Raw genomic sequence first — 27,180 nt, forward strand, 5'->3', positions numbered from 1 at the left:
AATCCACCACACTGAATTTAGAGATATTCTGCGTCCTTATGTAAGACTTCCGTCTCTAGAATTAGGGGGAGAAAAAGGCCAGCTTTCATTGAACTTAAAGACATTTTATTTTCTCTTCATGCTTCCATAAATATGAATTCCTACTCTCAGAATCAGCAGCACCAGATGCTCATCTCCCTAAAACATCAAACATCTGTTTAATAACAGTGTATGTAACACTGCAGCTGCAACATCACCAGTGTAAAGATTTAAAGGAGTGCTTTGCAGTTTTCCAGCTTTAATCGCTGAGGATCAAATTACACAAATGTCAGCAGGAACTCTTTCAAACCGCTGAGCCACATCAAAATGAGCCCTGCTTCCTTTTGATGCGAGTGTTACTGAAGATGATACAGATGATGCTGAAAAGCAAATACTTCTTTAATAAGATTAATTATGTATTCAATATAATTTATAACAGAATAGTGTTTAGATCAGTTGCATTAATCCTCCCTTAATGCTATCACAAAATCGCATGGTTTAATGTAATTACTATGTAAATGCACTTTTTCATATTTACCATATAATTTCTGTATAATAGTAATTATAAGTGTCATTATCATCATAATCATAATTATTGGGGCAAACTATTGTTGAACTCTGGGGGTTTTGTCAGTGGGTAACACAGCTGACAGAGATTTCTCAGAGACATAGAGCGGGAATAATTTATAATTATTTATTTAGTCAAATAGTTTTCAACACGTTTCTCAGATTTTAATGATTATTTGGAACACTTAAATGACTATAATATGCATGCATGTATCGTGGTGTGTATTTAAACAGATAACTTGAAACAGCACAAAAGAGAAAACAAAATTCTTGTAGCGTACACATTTTCTGCAAAATAAAAGAGAGTTTTTTTTTTCACATTACCCCAGAGTTAAACTTTTTTCTCTGTGTGTATTATTGTAGGGTCCAACTTACGATATAAAGCGTCTTGAGGCGACTGTTGTTGTGATTTGGCGCTGTATAAATAAAACTGAATTGAACTGAATTAAACTGATCACTGCCTGAAGTGAACATTTTTTTAAATTCATAAATTCGACCTGTGTACATGAAATGTACCACTAATTAATAAACTAATTAATAAACTAACATCTATTACACATTGCACATCATCTGCAAGCGACAATAATTTACCACTTACAAGCCTAATTGATCTTTTTATGTGCTGCGAGCATGTGAAATAGATAACAGCAAAGACTGCCCATTACAATTCTCAACGCACCGGTTTTAATTAGCAGCTATAAAGTCATATAAAGTAAAGGTTTTAAGCTGGAATTTGGCTTTAAAACAACAATGATTTAATAATAAAGGAATTTTCTTGCTAATTAATGCTTCCAACACTTTTCACGACGTTTACTTACGTCATAACGTGTCCTGGAGTGTATGCGTTTAAACTATATTTGTGTCCTAAAAATATCTTGGAAATATATTTGGTGCTGCTATCTTTTCCTTTATGTAATGGCACGTTATAAAAATCCATCCATCCATCCATTCGCTTATCCTTTTCAGGGTCGCGGGGGGCGCTGGAGCCTATCCCAGCTGTCATAGGGCGAGAGGCGGGGTACACCCTGGACAGGTCGCCAGTCTGTCGCAGGGCCAACACACAGGGACAGACAACCATTCGCACTCACATTCACACCTAATGGCAATTTGGATTATCCAATTAACCTATCCCCACAAGCTGCATGTCTTTGGACGGTGGGAGGAAGCCGGAGTACCCGGAGAGAACCCACGCAAACACGGGGAGAACATGCAAACTCCACACAAGACCCCGGCCTGATGGTGGAATTGAACTCAGGACCTTCTTGCTGTGCAGCAACAGTGCTAACCACCGTGCCGCCCCTACGTTATAAAAACAAACTGCATAAAAAACAAACTACTGTCACATTAAGAATGTAAAAACCACACGGAACGGTCATCTGTCGCATTGAACAGGCACTGCGGTAGGCATCTATGACTTCACTCCGGGTCCTTCTTGTGTTAGAAGAAACATGGCGGCGTCCATGCTGTGCAGGAGGACGGCTGCCTTATGTAGGACTTTAAAGGACTTCTCATCTTGTAAAGCTGTGCTTTCTGTAAACTCTCCGTGTGGATCTTTATCACAAACAGCGTCCTATAATCCCAAACCTCTAAAGCTGAACCTCCGGAACCCGTACATCCCGGACAAGGACAGCGAGAAGACGCCGGAATGGCAGAAGACAGCCCGCTACGATAAGAAGCTGTTCGGTCGGTATGGCTCTGTGTCGGGCATCGATCCTGCATCTCTGTGGCCCACACATGAGGAGCTGGAGAAGATTATTGCGGAGGAAACCCAGTGGCATCCCCCGCTAGAGGTGATGCTGAAGAACATAGAAGCCAGGGAGAAGGAGGAGAGGGAAAAACGGCTGGCGAGGTAAGGCTACATGGCTAACGTCAGTGCGTCCATTATCGGACAACGTCCTCACCAGTGTTTGTCATTCTGTCAAACACGTTTACAGAGTAACTAGCAACACGTTTTCATAGTTCTCTCTTTCAAGCTTTTAAAAAGAGCACTTTTTAAAGCAGGATCTTTAAATAAGCTAATGTAAAATCAAATCGAATTAGAAATTGTATCTAATAAAATAGAAGCTTGTCTTAAGTGTACTGAAGAAGGTAGAGTGGCAGGCTTTAGCTCCCTTCTGTACCAGCGTGGCGGGCCTAATGAATTGTTACCCATTGAAAAGGGTCTGGTTTTAAATGTATAGAGGAAAATGTGTGGACAAATCCAGCTGTCTTCCACCATCCTAAAGAGACATTGAAAGAAAACCTTAGTAAGGTGCTTGGGCTCCACATGTAGTGAGAAACCCTTCAGTGCTCCTTCTTCCAGCTGTAGTAGATGGATATGGGTGTCTTTTTTTTTTATTAGTGGTGAAATGAAGTCCAAAACGTTCCATCTGTGCTGGCCTGTAGTCACTGCAAAAGCCAAACTGTGTGATTTACGTCAATTTCACGTTTCATCACAGGAGGTCCTTCCTTCTCATATGACCCAAACCATGCTAGTAAAATGAGAACTGTGGCATAAGCTTTTGAAAGTGTGAAAAGGCAGGAATGAGAATGAGCACCTCCAAGTCTGAGGCCATGGTTCTTCCCACTCCGAGTTGAGGAGTGGACTTCACCATCCATCTTTACAGTCGAGGACTCGGAGTGGCCCAACTGGAGGAATTAAACAATTTCAGGGTCGTGTTCAGGTGTGAGTGGAGCTGAGCTTAAAAGTTAAGCTGTGGATTTACCTGTCAATCTACATCCTCACACTAGCTTTGGGTAGTGACCGAAACAATGAGATTGTGGATACAAGCAGTGGAAATGAGCTTTCTCTGAAGGGAAGGCTGATGTCTCCCTTAGATATGGGGTGAGGGGTTTGGTCATTTAGGGGAGGCCCAGAGTAGAGCCGCTACTCCACATTGAAAGAAGCCAGCTGAGGTCATTCTGGATTGTGACAAGGATGGCTCCTGGATTCGCTACAGGAGGTAGCTGGAAGAGGGAGGTCTGAGCTTCTCTGCTTCGGCTGCTGATCTGGGCCCAAATAAGTAGAAGAAGATGGATAATTGTGAAGAATCAGAGGCGTGATTGGTTTTCTTTGATCTTGTTTCCCTTGTTTCTGTGGGCAAGTTTAAAAAAATATTATTTTTATTTTTTTTGGAGCTGTAGTAACGGCAGCTTTTTCCTCCATATTGTATGAATGCAGCACATATCAACAGAGAATGGGAATAAAGGGCTCCATGCCGGGGTCAGCTCGTCAGCAAATGTTTAAAGAAGAAGAAACTGAAACACCATCTGGCCCACTGGTCTCATTAGAGTGCAACTTTTTAAAAAAAAACCTTGGCCGCACTCCTTGGATCACATCCAGTTTGTTTCTTTGTTGGATCACATAGCGGAGACCCTGTTTGTGAACTAGTTACTTTAATATGAAAATGTGCTTAATGACTTAATGTTTTCATTTTACAACATATTCCACGCCTTTTGTCATGTTCTTGTCTTGCACATTGAGCTTTTAGCTTAGTCACAGACTGGAAAAGGCTTTTAACTTTCTAGTTCTCTGCATGGATGATGGCGTACTTTGATTAATCAGAGATCGAGATGTCTTTCATGAGACTCAAGGAAGCTTTAAATGTACACAACCATCCTTGTTAAAACAGACAGGTATGTTATAATTATAATGAGAGTCACCAGCTTGAACATATCTTAAGAAACTTCCCCAGAGTTGATACCATAGACTAGGGCTGCTCAATTATGGCAAAAATGATAATCACGATTATTTTCACTGATATTGAGATCTCGATTATTTGATGATATTTATTTAACAATAACAACGCGTTGAATGATGACTTTAAAGATTGTCAAAAAAATAATATAAAACAGTGCAAATACTGATAACAGTGCAAATGTTTGCAATATAAAAATAAATGAAAAATGTAAACATCTATGTTTAGTGAACTTTGCAGTGTTGCTCTGTGCTGCAGCTACACCATAGCAAAGTTTACACACTGTGTCTACTTGATCCACGTCTGACTGAACCCATAATGTTTCCACACCACTGAAGTTTTTTTTTTTTAACCTCTTTTCAACCAACAGCAGTCACTCTCCAAATAACTTCTGCTTAGCTTTCCGAGCTTCCCTCGGGTCCTCTTAATCAGCGGTCCCCAACCCCCGGGCCTCGGACCGGTCCCGGTCCATGAGTCGTTTGGTACCGGGCCGCGAGAGTTGAGGCTCAGGTGTGAAATGTTTGGTTTTCAGGGTTTTTATCGGTTTTCAGTGTTATTTTGTTATCGCTTTTATCGTTTACTCGGTTTTCCTGGGTCTTTTCATGTGTGTTATGAATAAATCTTTTTTTTCGGTACCGGTACTAGTTTTATTTTGTTGTATTTATCCGCGACACCTTAAAGGCCGGTCCGTGAAAATGTTGTCGGGCATAAACCGGTCCGTGGTGCCAAAAAAGGTTGGAGACCGCTGCTCTTAATTGTTGTGACACGTGTTCGAAATGCAGAGAGGTGCGCTCGATTTGCCACACGGAGCAGCACGAGAGTAAAGCACGAGGGAGGGGCTAATAATCGTCTCAGTCATTTTTAATGATCGTTGAAAGCCTAGATCATAATCGTGATTAAAATTCGATTAATTGAGCAGCCCTACCATAGACTGTAAACTAAAGATGCACGAAGCTTTGAAGTTTGAGAAGTGAAGTAAACTTTTTTTTTTTCCAGGGGTGACTCCTTTGTTTGGAAAATATGTGCATAGGTATAGAAGCCTGTCACTACCCGATCCGTACCGGAAACCCGATCGGTACCCCGCATGCGCGAAAGGTTTCTACTTCCGGTCGTAGCGTTTTACGATAGTTATGGGTCAGAGTAATAACAAGTATATCTTAAAATGTTTGCAATAATGAAGCATTTCAGTACAATGTAGACAAAAACGAAAAATAAAAAGAAATTTACGGATCAGGACTCTCCGATCCTTACTGCGCATGTGTAAAGTCTGACCGTACAAATCGGGTCTACCCGATCCGTACCGCGCATGTGCAGATGTTTTCTTCTTCTTCTGTTCGTTTAATGGCAGTTTACTCCCCAGTGTACGAGGATACCGCCACCTGCTGACCGAGCGAATAAACCCTATTATAAACTGAATTATCGTCATTACAAACGTGTGTTAAATCTGATTTAGCGATAGTCGAGTGTGTTTATGCTCGTCTGTGAGGAGAGGATTGTTGGAATAGTGATGATGATGTGCGCTATCACTGTCAATTGTCAGTAAACACTTAATCTGGCTGATGAATCTTCACGTGAGATATTACAAAGTCTGCATTATTAACTCTGTAATTAGGCGCCATTCTTCTTATTTTACGGCGCTGCTGCTCAATCGGGGGACGCTCTCTGTTGAGGAGAAAAGCATGAATTTCTTTGTATACGGATTATCCATTGTTTAAATGTCCCGGGCAGTCGAAAAGGAGGCAGAGCTGTTGAGAAATGCTAAGAGCTAACTGGGCGCTAACCGCATCATTCAAATATATTGAATGTCGCAATGTTGGCAAAGAGAGGAAGTGACGTAAGATTTGCGCATGCGGGGTACCGATCGGGTTTCCGGTACGGATCGGGTAGTGACATCGCCTGTGGGAAACATGTTGTTCATTTAGCACCATCAGCGGGTATACCTCGTGATTGTGTTGTCACACTGCGAACCTGCAGAGTCCCACAGTGTAACACACAGATCAACGCCTCACTCATCAGATGTGGTTTCAAAACGGCAACAGCACAAATACTCAGCTCAGGGCTTCAAAATGACCTCACTAACCAATGTGAAACATCGCCATCCATCTTTTAGGTCCAGTCTAATCAGTGTAGTCCTAGATGTTCCAAGAAATGCTCAAGTCTCATTCCTTGAATTTGCTGTGGTGGTATCAGCTGTGAACTGACCTCAGCTAAGCATAGCAGCACCTGCACGCAGGCATTCTGATGTCATCATGAGTATAAACCATAGACGGTAATAAAAGACGAGCGTAGCTTCAAGAGCGTGAAGCCAAAGTGTAATAACCTTTAACGTGTATTCTTTTGAATGGCCACCAGATGGTGATACGTATGGCTTTACATTGACTTCTGGTCCTGTACAAGTCTATGGATGAAGGCCTTTCTGTCTTGACTTCTCGAAACACTTTACTGATGGTTTCTGGGCTTACGTGACCAGTTTGTAGTGTACCACAGCTGAATCAACAATTACATTAATCTCTAAGGACAAACTTCTTGAAACTGTAATACTTTTAAACTCATTTAGATTTGTGTGATGGATTAAAGTCCGCAGTTGGTTTTCTGAAGTGTAGCTGTGATATCCAAGTATTGTGGCCAAGTTTTTGTTTTCCTTCTTAAAGTTGCACTTTAATAAGACCAGTGGGCCAGATGGAGTTTCAGTTTTTCTTCTTCAAACATTTGCTGACGAGCTGACCCCCGGCACAAAGCCCTTTATTCCCATTCTCTGTTCCATTCATGCAATATGGAGGAAAAAGCTGCCATTATGTTAACACAAATACAGCTTTACACTTCTCACTTTCAGAAAAGTGAAACAGTTTGATCCAAAACTCCTTCTTCATTGACGGCTTTCTTTGTGTTAGCTGGTTTAACAAAACTCCTGGATGGAGTTGGAGACTGTGACACATCATCTGGCTCTTCCTCCAGACAAATTGAATCAGTCGAGTGCCTCTTATTTCAGTTAGAGACACACTGAGAGGAATTAGTGAACATTAAACAGTCCCATAGCTTAATAAAGGACATGTGGAAGTTTAGTCTCCAGATCAATTTAATTGGCATTCTTGGTGATGGATAGCAAATGTAACTGATCAGTTTTCTAATCTGTGTCCGAGTCGCTGTAGTTCCAGCTGTGCAAAAGACTGCTGGAACTACAGAGGGATCAAACATAAAAGCAAATTCCAGTGACAATAACACAGTTTGCACTGCTTTAACGTTGCAGCTGGGCTTCATTCAGCAGTGTTGGGAGGGGACAGCTCGACAGTTTGCATGTGCAAAGTGGAGGAGAGGACCTATATCGCACACAAAACAGACTGTAGACTTAATAAATGGTGAAAACGTGGCGCTTCCAGCTGATTTTAAACACACACTCCAAACACAAACTGTTCTGGACCAAGTTATGTTCTCAGCACAAGTTACCATGGTGATTTAGCCAGGTAAAAAGAAAGCTACTTAAGCTTAAAGCTTAGGCATCGTTTTATTAGCTTATTGCTTTGGAGTATGTCCACAGGTCCGTTGTTTACCGTTGCCGCTTCCCTTGAAACTAGTATGTCAGACAAAGTTGATCTGAGGCTGATGTTTGTGTTGTTGTTGTTTTGTTTTTCAGGGTTTTTGAAAAAGTTTTATTTTGACGGGCTAACCTTAAGATTAATCACTGTATTTGGTGTATATCCAGATACCATGGATGGCATTACCTTGGCCTCCCGTAACACTGTGAGGAATCTTGCAGTCAGTTTGACCAGGACACGTCCTTCAGCACGCATATTAAACAAATGTGTAGGACTGCTTTCTTTCATCTGTGCAGTATCTCTAAAATTAGAAACATCCTGTCTGAGAGTGATGCTGAAAAACTAGTTTACGCATTTGTTACTTTTAGGTTGGACAAATTAATTTATTATTATCAGGTTGTTCTAAAAAGTTCCCTTGAAAGCCTTCAGTTAATCTAAAACACTGCAGGAGCGTACTGACAGCACCGGCCTTCTGCTTGACCATTTCTGATTTGCATAAAAATGTTATGGCTAAATTTGAACTTGTATATTGACTTTCAGATGGGTTTTTTTCACAGTCCTTGAAATTTTAGGCCATATTTGGACATCAATATCTCCAAAAACGATTAAAGTTAAAAACTCAGCATTTTCACTGGTCTTTCCTAACATTAAATTGAATTAGGATTTCTAGTTTAGGGTAGATACATCAAAAATGTTTGTGTTGACTAGTTAAAATATGAAAAAAGAAAACGAAACTGAAAGAATGAAATACTGGAGTTTCCAGATGGTACTGTAATTATAACTGAGAACATAATTTTTTAAATATATGTATACGTTTCATTTTTGAGAGCTACTGCCCTGCAGGAGTCTAATTCAGGTGGCAGTGTAAAAACTTTGGCTACATTTATTTTTATGTATTAAACGAGTCATGCAAACAGGATGATTTCACAGGAGTAGTCTTGCGAGGTCAAGCTGTGGTGTCTAAATGGCCGAACTGGTAATCTGACACAAGATGCTAACCTAATGTCACGACTGCTGCAGGCAAGCAGGGATCAGACGGTCGGTGTGTTGACTGTCTAAATGAGTGTTGCAACAATTGTAATACATAAATAAAAATGCTACATTGTTGCATTTTAATATCTCTTTGTACATTTCAAACTAAACCTGAATTATTAGTCAGCTCCAGGGCACTAGGTCTTGAAATGATAGGTAGAGTAGGACTTGAAAATGAAAAATCTGAACAAATTTCTTATCTTAGTTAAAATCAAAATACCATCTGGAAACTCAAATTTTGTTCTGTTCAGATAATAATACCTACTGATATTTTTGTGGCATGACTAATATCTGCTCCATCCAGCATGAAAATACCATTTTCTTCATTTTTTTTACTAAGAATTTCACGTTAAACTATTCTGCATGCTTTGTTACACTGTTTATTACAACTACATATGATTCAGAAATAGTCTTTTGCAATATGGCATATTTTTATTAGTGTGTGCTCAAATTTAGACTTTGCAGGAACACTTGATTCTTTTTAAATGAAATTAAAATTCAGACACTGAAGACACCGGAGATTAAAGACCCTGATTTAGGGCAATGAAAAGTTCAGCCTTTTATCTTTTAAGTGTTTAGGATATCCATCCATCCAATTGCTTCCGCTTATACTTTTCAGGGTCGCAGGGGGTGCTGGAGCCTATCCCAGCTGGCATAGGGCGAGAGGCGGGGTACACCGCAGCACGGTGGTTAGCACTGTTGCTGCACAGCAAGAAGGTCCTGAGTTCAATTCCACCATCAGGCCTTTCTGTGTGGAGTTTGCATGTTCTCCCCGTGTTTGCGTGGGTTCCCTCCGGGTACTCCGGCTTCCTCCCACCGTCCAAAGACATGCAGTTTGTGGGGATAGGTTAACTGATTAATCCAAATTGTCCACAGATGTGAATGCGCGAGTGAATGTGTTTAGGATATTCGTCTTCAAACATTGAATCAGATGTAGGGAAAAATGGTGTGGAGGGTTAGCAAAGAGACCTTTTTTAAAAAAAAAAGATGTAGATCTTGAAAAGTATTCAGTACAGGAAACTAAATTTCACAGCAGTCATACTACGTGTTCAAAGTTTGGACCATTAATTATTTACTTTAGGCAAATGGCACAGTTGATCAGAAAACCTTTAAAGACATTTGCTGTCTTGAGTTGGATGATTGCAGTTTTTCCCTTTGTTTCTGTCGGAGGCTTCTTCCTGTTAGAGGGAGTTTTTCCTTCCCACCATTGCAAAGTGCTTGATTGTTGGGCACCGTTCACCTTACAGTGTGAAGCAACTTGAGACTGTTGTGTTTTGGAATCGGAAGTTATGTTAAGTTCTTCTGACATGAGTGCTTGTACCAAATTTACTGTAAAAACCACGATATTCACGCCAGGACATTTCTCTCAAAATCAATGTTAATTACCAGCCAGTATGATGGACAGCACTAACATCTGCTATCTTTTCTATTTTCACCGCAGAGAGAAGCTCATTGCCGCAAACATGGCCAAAATGCCCAAGATGATAGCAGACTGGCGCAGAGAAAAGCGTGAAACCAAACAGAAGCTAAAGGAGGAAAAGGCTCGCCGTACAAGGTTGCTGGCTGAGGCCAGAGAGCGTTTTGGCTATGCAGTGGACCCCCGCAGCCCCAAGTTCTTGGAAATGGTTGCTGAAATAGAAAAGGAAGAGAAGAAGAAGAAGAAACTAATGAAACGCAGACTGAGAGAGGAACAGGCAACAGGCTCCGATGCACCTCCTGCTGCCTCCTCATAGTCTTGGACCGAGTCGTTAAAGACGTAAATAACTGTTGGGCCTGGGTCAGATTGTGTTTGATAGTTTTGAAGGTGTGCTGTGTAGTACAGTTCAATGGAACCGTTCAAATGGCTAAAAATAAGTTTTGTCCTTCTGTGAAGATGTGACGATTCCAACTTTCAACTTAGTTTTTCAGGACTGCTCCAGATAAATACAACCTCTGCACAGATGGTGTGGGTGTGTTTAAAACATGACACGAGGCCAAGTTCAGCAATTTTCATGATTGCAGATATCCATGAGAACAATTTATTTATACAAAAATAATTTTTACACTCAAGTTTTCTGAAAAGCGCACGTCGTGTCTCGGCACCGACGCGCTGAGTGTGAACAGCAGTAAGCCGTAGTTTAGCCTCACTGGCTCTGCCGTGCTCTTATGCTGCACCCGTACAGAATGGGCGCGCAGTGCACGAGCCAGTCCTCCTTCATGCTCGTTATCTTTGTCTAAAATATGTTTGTGCAGCTGCACATGAAATGCTCTAGCCATCTCAACACCTCATACACTACCAAACCTGTGGCAGTAGCAGCGTCTAACCCTGTAAGGTCCAAGTTCTCATCGGTGATGATGAAAAATAAAAACTTTGAGGGTAAATTAAAGTTTTTGTGTGTCTGTAGGAATGCAGAATTTAAAAAAAAGTCCACATTTGGGAGAAACATTACTTTCAGAAGCCAAATATATTTTAATGTGTTAGGGTTCGTAGTACTTAGACGTCACGGGAGTGACTACTGCATATTACACAGAGCTCTTTTAGAACAGTAAAATAAATTCATTGCATTTCATTAGGTTTTCATTCTATTAAATATTTCTCGTGGCTTCCAATTGCTTAAGATTTGGTGTTTATCAGTGTAAACAATAAAACCATGGCCTATAAGTGTGTGTTAACCTGTGGCAGGTGGTGAAATTAAAGGTCCCTCAGCTGTGCCTCACTGACAAATATTCTACAGATTACACCTTTGTCCAGCTTAAATTGTGGAGTGCATATGATCACACAAAGGTAAACCTGACCACAGCAATACCATACCCAGTGTACTCTTGTTGAAAAAGGCACTTTGGTCAAAAACTGAAGTAGCTGTAACTGTGAGGGGAATCGGAGACTCCAGCGGAAGGAGCCCAAGCAGTCTTAGAGGTGGGTGTCATCATCCTCACCGGGATCAGCCTTGAGTTTGGCAAGAGCAGCGTGCACCCTGAACTGTGTGCGAGACTCCATGGAGTAGTCTTTGTAGTTGTGCCTGTAAGTCAGAACAGCAGACGTGGTAAAGGCGTGTCCTGCAATGAAACTTAACTTGCCATACACATTATATGCTGCTGTTGGATGCACGTTTCTAAAGTACAAGCAGATGGATGAGAAATGGATAAAAGTGTTTGGCATCGGCACCCTTAAAGAGGATCACGCTTGAAGAGCTGGAGTCATTATCAGCTAATGGATCGTACATGTTTACACAGGGATAGGGTGACCTCTAGTGTTCCCTACAGTTGCTAACAACCATTTTACTGCAGTCCTATTTAACCCCTAAAAAACATCATTTTCCTAATTTTGCATTTCAGGATTCTGTGAGTTTTACAAGTACACTAATGTTTTTTACTTTTGGATACACACGAGCTGTTTCGTAGTGCTTCGATTTTACACTACGCCAAGATAACGGCTTAAGAGTTGGGAGTTCGCCTTGTAATCGGAAGGTTGCCGGTTCGAGCCCCGGCTTGGACAGTCTTGGTCGTTGTGTCCTTGGGCAAGACACTTCACCCGTTGCCTACTGGTGGTGGTCAGAGGGCCCGGTGGCGCCAGTGTCCGGCAGCCTCGCCTCTGTCAGTGCGCCCCAGGGTGGCTGTGGCTACAATGTAGCTTGCCATCACCAGTGTGTGAATGGGTGGATGACTGGTTGTGTAAAGCGCTTTGGGGTCCTTAGGGACTAGAAAAGCGCTATACAAATACAGGCCATTTACCATTTACAGGCCATAACCTATCAACTACAATACTAACACACCATAAAATAAAATAACAAAACCACTTGTTATAACCAAAGTATGCAGAAGAGCATCTCTGAACACACATGGTGTTGAAGCTCGATGCAGATGGACTACAACGGCAGAAGACCACACTGGGTTGCCACTCCTGTCAGCTAGTCTTGAGTTCACATGAGCTCGTTGAAGCTGAACAATAGCAGATCGGAATAAAGTTGCCTGGTATGATGAGTCTCGACTTCTTGTACAGCGTTCAGGTGGGGTCACGTTTGGTATAAACAACATGAAAGCATGGATCCACCCTGCCTTGTATTAACAGTTCAGGCTGATTGTGAGATAATTTTGCTGGGGATATTATCTTGGCACACTGTGCCCAGTCCTTTATGACTGCTACGTACCCGCTATCATGACAACCCAAGGTGTACCTAATGAACTGACCAGCGAGTGTATACCTAATTTTGTTTTGTGGTGCAGCATGCCAGCACTTTAAACTTCCGTCCAACTAATTAGTGTCATTTACTACTCATTTACATTCCATTGGCACTAAAGTGAAGCTGGGCTCATCATCTGCTCAGACTGAACTCAAATGGAAGCAAAAACGCGTGGCTATGTGAGGCACACTATGTGGGCTTGTTCAGTTGAAAGCCAGCTGAATAAGGTTCTAGCTCCCTGCCAGTGCCGCTAAAATGGTAGAAAAGTAGTGCAAACTTTTATATTCAAAACAGAATGCTGCAGTCTCACAATAATATGGAGAGTGAAGACTGAAGGAGTAACTTACTTGGCCTTGTGCAGTATTTTAATAGCTTCATCCCTTCTGCCTTGGTCTATGTAAAGCAGACTGAGCTCCACGAGACAGTTGGGCACCAAGTAGTGGTCAAACCTGATCTTCTTTTCACTGCAATAAGAAGCGAGTTAAATATTCATTCAACACGGACATTCATTTAAGACATAGGCTATGATGTTGATCCTGCACTGTACTCAATGTGGCATCCTTGGGAAGGCTGAGGGTTGTGCTGCAGGTGGCTGACCAATTTGGTGAATAAACAAACGTCTCTCATGAGGACTGTCAGTGTAATTTAAGCTGGAAGTCCTTCTTGATTGCCACGCAAATATTCACACTGTGACGTAGTGAGATGAGAGTTTTATGGCTGCAAAACAAACAGGGCACTGAAAGGACGTCCAATGAAGAGTTACCCTGATACGTTTTAAAAGGAAGACCTGCAGAATTTATGCAATGTTTGGAAAATCAGAGAAAACACTGATGTAAAAAGCTTGTATTACAGGTTTTAGTAGAAGAAAGTAGTAAGATTCTGAAGTACTCCCTCTTCTGCCACTAATTCAAGAAAACACAGTGTGTTAACCAGTGTTGCCAAAAAAAACGTTGCAATGAAAGGCTGATATTCATTTGTTCACACAAGATTAATTGATTCTGAAGAAACTGCTTTCACTGTGAGCAGGAAATAACTTGCCTGCGTTTGAAACTCTGCTAGAGCTCACCTGGAACACACTTTGTTAAAGCACTCCTCAGCAGCCTGGAGGAGGCCTTGATTCTTCAAACAAAGGCCCTTCAACATGTGGATCACACAGCGGTCGTCCACTGTGTACTCGTTTACTGCAGGGGACGGAGCAGACACCATGAGCAAACATGAAAAACTGCGTGTTCCTGTTTCACAGTTTGGAAAAGGGCAGCAATACCAGGAGCTTCCAGTAGAGAGCGCTCTGCCTCCACCAACGTCTGCATCATGCCTTCAGTTAGCTCTGGTGTCTTGTTGATCATACTGAATCCATTCCACATGTACATCATTTCCTGTAATGAAGCAGTTCATATTGTTGGGACGCTCTTTTAATCAAACATAGCAGTCGTTATATGTGTTTATTTTATTTCGTAACTCTTACCAGCACTGGTACAGGTAACCTGACTGGGAGGGCAGCCTTGTAGCGTCTGGCTTTACGAATTGCAAACTTCTCCGTTGGAGGAGACTTCCCCGCTATCTTCTGCTTCAAGGTGGGCACTTGTCTAAAATGACAGGGGATATACAAAGACACACCAACGAATGATTCAGTTACTAAGTACACCATGTGACTGTTTGGCATCGTAGTGAGTGTAGGCTGTTACTCTGCTGTTTACCTCAGCTGTCAATATGTGTCCGTGTCTATTTATTGTAAAGTAGGCTACAAGACTTTGTGAAAGGATAAAAATCGATTGACCAGCGAAGCTCACTTCTTTCCAGTGACTGCGATACGGAGGTGAGTTACTGAGGGCTACCACTATTAGCCGCTGTTAGCTGCTGTTAGTTAGTGTTAGGGTTGCCAACCGTCCCTTAAAATACGGAATCGTCCCGTATTTCGAAACAAAAGTACACGTCCCGTATTGAGCTAATAAGGGACGCACTTTGTCCCGTAATACAGTGAGAATCAAAAGTAGTCTATAAATGTTAATGGAATTAACACTTTGTTTGAAAACATAATTCCCAGCCCCTCTCCTGCTTTGTGACCAATGAGCTGACAGCACACTTACGAGTATGACAATTCAGATTACCACTCATCTCATTGGTCGAGGAAAGGTCGCTTACGGAGAAAATACCGGAAGACAACAAATGACCACAACAACAAGCATGGCCAACAGGGAAACAAACGCAGACACTGCGGTGCAAGTCTCGGATGACAGTACACCTAAAGCTGGGCAAACACTGTGCGATTTTTTTCAGTCACGTTATTCAGCTCCTGCTCAAACTGCACGATTGACTCGCAGGGGTTAGAAGTTTGCAGGTCACGATGCAGGGTCTCACACTATACCGCCCGATGCTCTGATCGACCTGAGTGCTCACACTGTGCCTCCATAACATGAAGGTTATAACAGAAAATCTGTCGCGCTCTCTCTCTCTCCGTCTTACACTCACACAGACACACAACCACCACCATCAACTTTGCTAAATTGCTAATGAAAAACATTGATCAGGCAGCTGTGATTGAGCAGCAATGTAGATCCAACTATTTTCACGGTTGTTGTGGTCGTGATAATTTTGTGATGCCACATCGAAAAGGCTCGGATGAGCTTTCCAAAGTTCTACAAGTTGTGCCTCCATCGCTTGTGTCCAGATCACACGCTGCACAGCCGTGCTGCTCCGTCTTTTTCACCAACGTTTACGTGTTTGTGCGCGAGCAGTGTGAGCGGCTGTGGTGACACCCTCACGAGCGATTGATGATCGGGAGCTGGTCGTGAGGTGTTAATCACTTCTCTTTACCCCACGTATACTACACGACGCACGATGAAGGCCAAAATCGGTCCGATCACTCAAAAATCGGCTCAAAATGGGCCTAAAACCGCACAGTGTGAGCCCAGCATTAGAGCAGCAATGTTTGTTCCCCTCAGAGAAAGGGAAGAATGGGAAAAGGAAAACACCTGGCTGGAAAAAGTTAATATGGGCATGTGCAGTGAATATCAGCGCTATGTGGCCAGAAGTGTGATAATATAATTTATTTTGTGTAATAAACAACTGCAAGGATAGATGATTACAACAAATAGATGACTAATACATAAAAGTAATACATAGATGAATAATGATGATGAGTTAAGATGCATAATCATGGGAACAAGCGGGTTTACAAACAGGAGCAGCTGATTAGAAAAGCTGAAATAATACCTGAACTGAAGCCAATTGTACTAAATGCACTAAATGTGCACTGTTACAAGAATATTTTTCTTTCTATTGTTTTCTATTATTTTAAGTTAAGCAGGACAGAGTTCTTTTAAAGAAAGATTTACTTATATTCTCAAAAGTTAAGCATGACAGGCTTCTGTTTAAGAAAGAGACCTGTTTTACTGTGTTAATGTTGTCATTTTGAGCTAAAAATAAATGGCTAAATGATCATTTGTTTCACATGTGTTCATATCACAAAGAATAGAATATGCATCTACTTAAATCAACTTCAAGTCAAATGGTTAAAAAAATAATTTCACACACAAAAAAAGAGCTAGAAAATTCACCACACTGGGAAGGGTGAAGACAACTGGGTCGCCCGGCCCTGGCCACGAGGTGTCCCTTATTTATTTTTCAGGGAGTTGGCAACCCTAGTTAGTGTTAGTAGTGAAAATTTCTTTGACATGGATTTAACATTGTTGGACTTAGCAAATAAACTCCCATGTGATGTAAGGATGTAATCTCTTTTTATCAGAGGGAAAGTTTGACTTTTAGGACCCTTGAGCCAATAATTAGCTGGCTTAATGTTAGCTTATAACCAGCTAATATAATGTTAGCTAACAACAAGATGTTTTTGTGGTTTGGTTTGTGGTTTTGTTGTTAGCTGTCTGGAGATTTGACGAGTGCATGTCTATTTGCTGACAATAACTAATTGCAACAATATTGGGAATAAATAAGAATGTCATTTCACGCTTTCCTTTGTTAAAGCCCTGACGTGAGATCAGGAGATGAGGCTTGAGGTAAGGAGGAAGAGGATAAGATTTTATTCAGATGCCAGTCATGTTGTCTCTTTCCTTTCCGTTTTTCAAGAAACCTGTGAGTTCCTTTCTCCTTTGCTACATATGTGGATGGTCTCTAACCACATATGTGATTAAACACGATTAAGTGGAATAGCTATGTCCATCCAGGCCACTGTATTCAAGATGGCAGGGCAACATGTTGGCTTCCACAAACTGGTGCCTACTCAATCTGCAGGAAGACACTAATTAACATTTTCACATCAAAGTTTGGTCTTCTTCATATTCTAAAGGAAAAATATCCCTCCCATTTAGCTGTAAAATGTACCACGGTGTTCATCCATGTGAAAAATGAAACCAATAACCAAAGTGCCTGAAACCTGTATTCTAACTGAAAGCGCCAGATGGCGATACCTGTGGTAATATTACTTATTGAAGAAATAAAATTCTGTTTTTAGGCATGTCACGTTTCAGAATGGAGGGTTATCTGTTGTACGAAACCACATGCTCATTGGTTAAGGACCTGTTATTCACAAACCAATGAATGTGACGCAGTGACTTACGTCCCTCTTTATTGTGTCTAGTTATTTTTTTGCAACCAAGATGGCGACGGCAGAAATGCTGGTCCCAACTGTTTAAAACAGAACAACAGAAAGCAGAGGATGCCATCACAGTAGCTATGTTTTTTTAAATATTGTCTGTATTGTAAGCAAAAAGCACAGAGACATTTACGTGAACTATACCGCTCACCTCACAGCATCTATACTGGTAAAGAGGAAGTAAGGATATAATCCCTGCTTACCTAAAGAGTTCTACCTCGTCCTCCCCAAAAGGCCTGGCCTCATCTTTAGGCAGCATACTGAGGTAAGCAGCTTTCATGTACACATACATGGCCTAACAGGGAGAACCATAAAGAAAGGATTCATGTATTAAATCCTCAAAATGTCTGACAATAAATTTTATTCTGATCTTCTCCCGTCATAATTTCTGTACCTTGGACCAACGACTCTCCTTGCTCAGCAGGTCAGCGTAGAAGTACGCCATCTTCCACGCACGCTTGTACGTGAAGCACCACATCAGCTCCCAGTAGCACATGTGGTGAAACTGCTTCCATGTCTGCTGGGCCTTACAGCCGTCTTCAAAGAATTTCACTGCCTGGAAGCGCAGAGAAATTAAACCGTAGAGCAGAAGAACACGGACAGTGACAAGGCATGTTGTACATTTAATATTAACACTGGGCGCTGGTTTTTTGGAGCTCATTTCCTTAAAAACATAGAAACACTGCCACAGCAAGTGACGTATCATAAATGCTCCTCATACCCTCAAGAAGTGCAATCAAGCAATGTTTTCTTGACACACCTCATCAATGTTCCCTTTGATTTCCTCAGTTCGACCAGCAAAGAAGAGGAATATGGCCCCCTAGAGAAAAGAGAAAAATGTACAAATCTAAACACTGTTAAATTTTCATCTACCTGGAAGCAGGCACATCACACAACAATCATTCTTGGCAGTGTTTGATCAAGAAATTTTCATCCGAGCGCTCAGTTTGTTCTCTGGGATGGGCTGTGAGTAAAAGGTGGAGCAGAGAGAAGGATTGTGAATTTACGAGAATGTGCGTCATGCGTCATGTAGTGATGGCATGAAGCAAGCGTGACATGGACGAGAGACCTCGGCAAGGATCGTGCGAGTGGAAGTTTGAGACAGTATCGGGTCGAAGGAATCAAGGTGTGGATGGATGGCAACGTGAATACAATCAACGACTGTGTGAAAACTATGGCGTGAACCCGTCAGAGACAATATACATTTACAAGCAATACAAAAAACAGAAATGTTTGGCAATAATAAATGATACGGTTTTGCCTTTTTGGCCAAAATTCCCATCTGTTATCATACGTTTGTTCTGACCACTATAAGGATCCTTCACTGTGTATGGAACTGCAACTGGTCAAAGTTTAACCACATTACTCCATACAGGTTCTTTGTTGCTAAGTTCCACTCTTATCAGCTACTCTCGTGTGTGCAAATATGAGTTCAACTAATGTCATCCCACCATCCATTTTCTTCTGCTTATCCAATTCAGAGTCAGAACTGGGATGGAGCCTATTCCAGTGGTCATAAGGAGGGAGACGGGGTACATTACGGATAGTTCGCCAACATAGCGGGCTAACAGAGAGGGACAGACATCCATTCACACTCACATTCACACTAGAGACAATTTAGAGCCACCAGTTAACCTAAACAGTCTTTGGACTGTGGGAGAAAGCCAGAGTACCTGGAAACCTATGCCAACATTACACAGAAAGGCTGGCTGTTGGATTCAAATCCAGCTAACCACCATACTACTGTGCTGACTTCAAATACTAAAAATTATGAGTTAAAAATTCCTACAGCCCTGTGTCCTGCACTGCCTGGCCAAATGTTAGAAACCCAAACACATTCAGTTAATGGGGAACTTAAAAAAGGTCACATTTAGATTAAAAAAACAATTTGATCATCAGAAATGTGTTTATTAATCAGCCAGTTGTCACAGTGCTGACTACAATGCAGTCAGCTTCTGCCATGTCATCAAAACTAAAACATTTAAACATCAAAACAGAAATGACACGTTAATAATGAACTCTAAAGAACAGTATCGACGTTCCATAAGTTGGTGTATTTATTTAAAAAAATAAAATCAGTCAAATCTGAAGCAGCAAACCAAAAGACTCTTCTCCAAATACTTACTCGTTATGTAAACATGGACGTATTTGAAGAGCAGCCAGTGCTACCGACAGTTACAAAAGACACAATGGCACTGACAGGAGTGCAGGCACGCTAGTTTTCATTCTTTGTATTGATTAAACGAGATTTTATTTCCATGGGACTCACAACATGGAAGGAAAACTGGAAGCTATATTCTGCTGCCTAACGTAGCAGAGCGTTTGATTATGACAGCCTTGAACTGAGCTGCTCTGGACTGCAAAAGACATTACTGGGTTGGGGGTGATAGCTGTCTTCAAGGGTTTTTTTTAAATGCTTGAATCATAGTTTAGTCTGTGGTACAGTATATGGTTGAAACATCATGACTACCTCGAAGGTTTACCATAGCTGGTAAACTAACTGCTGACACACTAACCAGCAGGCCATGTAACTGTCCCTGAGACAGTTAAAATAAAGTTGGTTATTTCATGTTTCTGTGATAGATTCATGCTGTAATGTGTAAAGTGCTGTAATGTTTGTATGAGGTAAAGTTTGTAATTGTCACATGACCAGAGTTTGGTTGAGAGCACAACCATGGCATTGTGGAGCTAGCATGGATACATGGCTACCGATGCATCTACAGCCTCAGCGTTAATGTTATTCTGCATGTGGTCCAAGAGGCGCACACGGTATGGTTTCATGTATATTGTTTGTATAATGTTGCATACGTGTTCTACACTGGTAATGAGAGGACATTTTTGTGATATCCATTATTGTGCATTTTTCTGTTCTGCTTGCACAAGACTGTTTATGGACACTGAAATGAGAGACTGATAAGCTCAAAACATTTATGTTGTAAACTTTGTGTTTCTTCAGTTTTCACGGTGTCTGAAGACAATAAGAGTGAGAGAGAGAGAGAAATAAATTTCCGAAGACATCAGTATGATGCGTGGCCATTCTTTGTTGGACCCCTGTAGTTACAGGCCAGCTAGTCACAAGGAAACCCTGAAAAGTTCAATAAAATAGCCTCAAATGTTTTTAGGACTCCTTTTTCCATTTTATCTCACACTTGCAGACTGAATCAACCAATCACAATTAAACTGACAGGAACTGATTTTCTCACATAATGTTTCCACCTCAAATGTTGTCTGTTAGCAACAATGCATATCCACCCCAGTCTGTGAGTCATTTACAGGAGACTAACACACAGTTGGTAAACAACATCGTTATAACACTTTTAAAACCAAAGTGCTTTACACTAAAATAAAATAGAATAACAAAACTGACGTTGCACACATTCACCATGTTTACATGACACGTCCCAACAGCAGCCCATCATCCAATTACAGTTCTAGACACCAGCATTTTCCAAACGCTTAACAAAAAAGGTTTGTCCTTAAATACAAAACCTGTTACAGCTGATGTCTGAGGTCAGAGTTTCAGTGCAACAACAGCAAAGACACGAGCTCCTTCTGAAATAAGTTTGACCACAACGTGATCAGACTGACCGAGAAGCCAACATTAATGATCCTGCAGCATTATCTACCACATATGTATATACAACCCCATTAAAGGCTTCTGGATACTGGATTCTGTAATTAGCCAGTGCAAGGCTAATAACAGTATAGAGTTATACTCCAATATATTCCAGTTTAGAAGTAACAAAGACATGCATAATCCTTTGCAGATCAGAAGGTTGCAAAGATGTTTTTAGTCTGGAGGTTTTTCTGAGGTGGAAAAAACTGATCTTTACCGCAGCATTGATTTGTTTGTCTAATTGTAAACGTGTCACAAGTTTTTAAGCTGTGTTTTTAATAAAAGGAGTTAAATAGCTCAGGTAATGCTTCAGCCTCTCAGTTAATACTGGAGAGCTTCGGTTTTGAACTGACTTAACTGTAAGAAAGTGTGGGATATCCAAAAATGTACTCATCGAGCCTTCTTATGTAATAGTGATTTCCAAGACTCAAAAGGTAAATACAACCATAAATCATCTGTATATGACAAGAAATGTTATGTTAGCAGATAATTTGACCATGAGGGAGCATGCAGCAAAGAAAAACAGAACAGGACAGATGCCTGTGGAACTCCAGGTGTCACATTAAGTGACATAGGAAAGTGTTACCCAGGGGGAGTCACATGCTTGACTGCTGCACAGTCTCCGAGCGCTCACTGAGTAAGTCACAGTCAAAAAGGTTAAAAGCAGCACTCAAGTCCAGCAAAACTGAGATAGAAGGATAAAAGCAGACTCAGTACCACGAAAGGCCCTGAAACCTGACTGAAAGGTCTCATAGTCTCTAGTCCAGTAAGGACAATAGTTGAATACAGACAAGTTTTTATAAAGCTTTTTTAAATAATTAGAGTAAGTTACCCGTGGGTAACGCAGAAGGAAAGGTTTCAGCAATCTCTCAGCTTCCACCACCTCTCCCTCGCCTGTCCCTGAGAGGATAAAATGGACATATAATATAACACAGGCGTCTTGTAGGAATGATTAAAAAAAAACCCTGATTTTTAGCACTACCTAGTATGAATGTGAGGAAGGTGTAGTAGCAGAGCAGCAGCAGAGCACACAGCATAGAGCGCAAGTTCATCCCCGTCGCACCATCGTTCAAAAGAGACAAGCCGTATTCCTGAACAGGATTAAAAAGAAAACAGAAAGTATCATAAAATAACAGCTGTCAGCTAATGATTAAATACACAGAGGTGGGCGTGTATGTTCATTGCACCTTGTCTCCAGAGAAGCCTGCAAACTCCAAAACTTTGAGTATCCGCGGAGGGAAGAGAGAGAGAGTCTGTAAGCAAAGAAGATCTGATAAACGGAATAATACAAACACGTAATTATACACATGCAGCCACCCAGCAGTGCAAATATATAATGTGGGACATACCAGGTTAAACGCCCCTATCCCGAATGCTATTCCTCCCTCTAAGTGAACGTGGCTGGGCTCTTTGAGACAGCGGTGCGATTTTATGAAGGAATGCAGCTCTCTGCGTTATGAAAGACAAGCATTTCTAATCACACAGCTTATCATATCACCGTTTTACTACAGAGGTTAATGAAAAGTAAAAACATGGAAGCGTTCAGGAAACACTTGTTCGAGACAGCTTTGACTTCATCATTTCTTGTATCTCACAATATTCTGGACTTGCAGTTGTGATAAATCAGCAAATCCTTCAACTGTAAAACTGGTGAAGTAGCCGTTTAATAATCACAGTGCAAATATGTTTTAGTGACTGATTTCTGTTTAGACATTAAATACAGACAAGTGAAAGTAAAGTTCAGAATTACTTTAATTACTATACTGCATTATAAACATTACACATTTACTTAAAAACAGCTTCTTGTTTCATTGTTTACTTACTTGTAAATAAGGTAACTGTTTCGTACTTTGATTCCTCCTTTGATAAAACTCACCATGTTCTCATCCTGCAAAACAGTGCAAGGAATGCATCGCTACAGTTTACCTGTGTGTTGTTTGCAAACAAATTTAACATGACACAAATGGTTTTTGCATGCTATGTGTTATATGAGGCAGGTTCTACAGCTTGTGCAGCCTTAAGAAGACTAGACTGGGAGGTTGTGCTGTTTTTGAAAGTGTAGAGAAATTGTTACTTTGTTAGAAGGATATTAGCATACTGCACCTGCAGGAAGGTGAGGGCAGCTCTTTGGAGTTGACACTCTGCATAACAGACTTCTGCATGGAGCTGCACTGCAAAAACACATCCATGTATACACAGATTAAATGATAAATTATATATGATGAAGTGTAAAATCTAGGTATACTCCTGTGTTTGGTGTTCATCTACCAGGCAGGTGCTTCCTAGCTTAACCCTCCATATGCAATCCTGACTGAAGACATTTAGTCAGCTTATCAGTTCGAATACATTTTATTTATATAGTGCATAGGTGTCAAACTCTGGCCCGTGGGCCAAATTTGGCCCGCAGCCTAATTACATTTGGCCCGCGAAGCCATACCAAATTACTATTAGAGCTGGCCTACTGGTATTATACAGCTAATATATATATTGTTTAGTATTAAGCTTTGCTTGTTCCATATTCAGTTTTCCAGCAAAACTTATTTGAGTCCATAAGAAAAGATTCATTCTTACATCTGGAGGAAGATTTTTTTTCAATAAATATTAAAGTTAGCCCGCGACTTTGTTCCAGTTTTGAATTTTGGCCCACTGTGTATTTGAGTTTGACACCCCTGATATAGTGCAAGACCCTATAATATCAGACATACAGGCCCCTTTATGCAAGAATGTGGCAATGTGGAGAGGAAGAACTCTGAGCTGAGGATCCTAGCCTCAACGGTTCAGAGCGGCGAGTCAACTGCAGAAAGAATGGTTTCACTGCTGCATCACAGCAAGGAATGAAAAACAAAAGTTGCCTGAATGTGTTCATTAATAGCTGGGGTCCGTCAGTGCTGGAACAACTATTGTTCATTTTCCTTTTTCTAGGTTCTCTGATCTGTTTAAGGCACTTTAAGTCACACTGTTAAAGCAGATCTACAGTCACAAGTATGAGTCTGCCAGCCAATCACATAGCTGCATTCTGAAATACTCAACATCTATAACTTTGGTTGCAGGATAATTTTGAGCCAACATTAGTAACACTTCCATGCATTGTTAAACTGTAATTCTTTGGTTATCCTGGTTTTCTTTTCTTAGCTCAACTGTCATTTTCATTTTTCCTATATATGTCTACAACCTGCACTCCCATCAGCCTCAGCTACACTGGAAAAAACTACATGCAAAATACATGACAGCATGTTGGAATGGTATCACATTAAACCAAGGTGGCACACACAGTAAAAATTATGCACGCTTATGATCAGTTTTTTAGCAGTGTCTGAGATCACGTTGGTATATCAATGTGTAATGGAACTTTTTGAGAGGATTCCAAAATGTGGATTCTGTTCATCCAGATGTAGTAACTTAGTGTCAGACTCTTCCTAGACTGCAGAAAGAACTGGCATGAGTAAAGAAACGTTTTCCCCACCGAATATGCAACGTCCAGGGGTGTTTAAAGATATCTATTTAAGTACAGGCAGATGGGGAAATTGGCTTCTTCAAAAAAATGGAACTAAATAAAATGACTTACAGTAGACATTTCTCCACTGCATTTTTGGAAGGATCCTTTAAAACTACACGAGTGGCACATTTAAGCCTTTTACCTTCAGAAAGTGACCCCCCGGCTGATTTGTTGGAAAGGCTGGAAGACTTCCGTCGAAACCTGAAAATAAAAATCAAATGGCACTTCAGGACACTCAGACACTGACTACTGCGGCCATGTTATCTGACACATCAACCATTTGCCAATCAAATGTGTCTATTTTCTCTTATCTAAGAAGTTGCTATTGCGAATTCTATTATGCAAACACAGTCAAACTGGTACTATGGTCACATGGGAGCCATAAAAGTACATGCAGCTCTTAATATTTGCCTCTGTGGCTCATGGAATGTGGAAGAATAGTTCACTGCATCCAAGCTGAGGATTGGGGGGTGTTACCATCGTTAACCTTTGTAAGACAGAATCAGGGGACAACAATCTCGACATCCTGACCTCTGACAGACCTCCTGGGCACTCTTCATGGTATTTCCTGCATTGGTGATGTCATCCTGCTGGAAAGTCATCATTGCCTGCATTTCCAACACTGTGGCGTAGATAAGAGCATGGTACATGCTCTCATTCACTCTACATAAAAACACAGAGTTACAGGATCAACATCACACACCTCAGGCTGTAAGCAAACATGTAGTTACTGCATTTCCCTGTTGCGCAAAGATAAGAGTAAATATCTGGCTCTTTTTATTCTTTCTATCTCTTCCACCATCCCAGTCCGTCTTGTGCACAGTGTTTATTTTGCAGGCCTAACAGTCTGTACGCTGTTGAATCAGTCAGACCTTGGGCGTCAGCTTCGGCAAACACTTCATATCCTGGAGAACTGAAGCCTGACAGGAAGGCCACTGCTTCACGGTTCACACCATATAAGTCTCTAAATATCACCAAAGGCTAAAATACTGCTGACATCACACTGAAAATGTGAACACTGTGAAACAAAGCAAGAACACCACAAGCGCATACAGCCTGCATCGTAAGAGTTACATGAAACCTCCGGAGAGCTAAAACCTGACTATGGATTGTTGTGTCACCTTGGTCGCAGCTTCTCCAGGCTCTCATTGAAGTGGTTGTTAAGGAAGAGATCCAACGCCTCCATACAGTCATCCAAACACTCTTTCAGGGTCATCTCAGAGGAGCTGCTGCACACACACACACACACACACACACACACACACACACACACACACACACACACACACACACACACACCTGTGACTCAGGGTAAAACAAGCCTTGCAGTATTAGCATGAGATAATGGACCAGATCTATTCGGGTTCAGCGATTAGCATGCCTCCCAGTTAAAGCTGACATCCGCGTTTACATGCAGGCGTGTTTACTTTGTGAAATTTGCCTAAAAGACTCGTTGTTTAATAAGATCGCAGCAAGTGGGACAAAATATTCGATTAAAAACATACGGAAGCCTAATTGAGTTTTTTTAACTTGTAGTTTGAAGTAACACTCTCCGTTTCACTACGTGAAAGAATGCGAAACTACACAAGTCTCCTTCCTGGTGCAGCACAAACTTTTTAAAAACATTGAAAAAAGTTCTGCTCATTCACGTTTCCCTGCTACAGACAAAGGCGAATAATCACATTTATAGATCTGCACAGGTGGCTTTTCAACATTTGCCGGGCGATATGTCACCGCTGAAGTGGACAGACCCACACATAAACACTTTGTGGGAAACAACTCCAACTTTTGACGTGTCCTTGACTTTTCACTCGCCTCCCGTACTCACTTTTCCGCGGCGTTTGTCTCTCTCCCATTGGACATGTTCGCTCTCCGGGCGGCGCGCCTCCCAACACCTGTTCGGAGTTCAGCGGCACTCGCAGAAAATCGGGACGCATTCAGCTCTCACACCGCGACACCAAGCTTTCAGCTCTCACGCTTCTTCGCGTTGGCGTAAAAGCTGACAGTTAAGCTACCGAGGCTTTGCTGTCAGTTAAAGTTGACCAGAAATAAGAACGTGCACTCCTCTGTGCTGACCCAACAGCCCGATACTACGCATTGCGCAACAGAAGCGCAGCTCCTCCGCCTACCTCTGTGGCTCCACTGCCACGCAGACACTACACCGTAACACTGATCAGTGTCAGGTGCTCGCAGCTCTTAAAGATCCATCTTAGTCTTGACTAAGAAGTTCGGTAACTTTCAACAGTAAATGGCGCCATTTCCCCTTTGTCTTCTTCTCCTCTCAAAAGTGAAAATGTTGAGTACATTCTTCTTTGCGCCATTGCTGCATATGGACGCGATGATGGGCTGAGGGGAGAGCAAATATGATGAGGTGACAGAAAAGGGAATATTATTTCGCTGTTAATCAGAATTTAAAGGCAAATTATTTTGTTGCTGCTTCGTCTCTGGTACCTAAATAAGGAAGAGGTGAGTGTA

The 27,180-nt window shown here is 41.4% G+C and overlaps 2 protein-coding genes across 3 annotated transcripts; one reads left to right on the forward strand and one right to left on the reverse strand.

Annotated features, from left to right (window-relative positions):
• The first annotated feature begins 1,963 nt into the window (after positions 1 to 1,963).
• gadd45gip1 (growth arrest and DNA-damage-inducible, gamma interacting protein 1) lies at positions 1,964 to 11,479 on the forward strand. The gene is made up of 2 exons (XM_014411079.3): positions 1,964 to 2,434; positions 10,269 to 11,479. The coding sequence occupies exons 1-2, from the start codon at positions 2,034 to 2,036 to the stop codon at positions 10,558 to 10,560; spliced, it is 693 nt and encodes a 230-aa protein (XP_014266565.1). The 5' UTR covers positions 1,964 to 2,033; the 3' UTR covers positions 10,561 to 11,479.
• On the reverse strand, positions 11,253 to 26,951 carry zgc:158403 (tetratricopeptide repeat protein 39A). Of its 2 annotated transcripts, none has more exons than XM_012924429.5 (18): positions 26,534 to 26,951; positions 25,827 to 25,931; positions 25,237 to 25,368; positions 24,848 to 24,906; positions 23,313 to 23,380; positions 23,033 to 23,097; positions 22,559 to 22,658; positions 22,397 to 22,462; positions 22,192 to 22,300; positions 22,042 to 22,109; positions 18,354 to 18,413; positions 17,988 to 18,149; positions 17,797 to 17,888; positions 14,453 to 14,573; positions 14,252 to 14,363; positions 14,054 to 14,168; positions 13,335 to 13,451; positions 11,253 to 11,826 (listed from the first exon to the last, which is right to left on the reverse strand). In XM_012924429.5, exons 1-18 carry the CDS (start codon positions 26,566 to 26,568, stop codon positions 11,718 to 11,720), a joined length of 1,695 nt encoding a protein of 564 aa, XP_012779883.1. In that variant the 5' UTR covers positions 26,569 to 26,951; the 3' UTR covers positions 11,253 to 11,717. The 2 variants fall into 2 exon arrangements, with proteins under 2 accessions (XP_012779883.1, XP_004570381.1); XM_004570324.5 differs by having other exon boundaries at positions 25,827 to 25,934; positions 26,534 to 26,950.
• Between the last annotated feature and the right edge of the window lie 229 nt (positions 26,952 to 27,180).

This window comes from Maylandia zebra, linkage group LG4, assembly GCF_041146795.1.
Source record: "Maylandia zebra isolate NMK-2024a linkage group LG4, Mzebra_GT3a, whole genome shotgun sequence".
Classification (NCBI taxonomy): domain Eukaryota; kingdom Metazoa; phylum Chordata; class Actinopteri; order Cichliformes; family Cichlidae; genus Maylandia; species Maylandia zebra.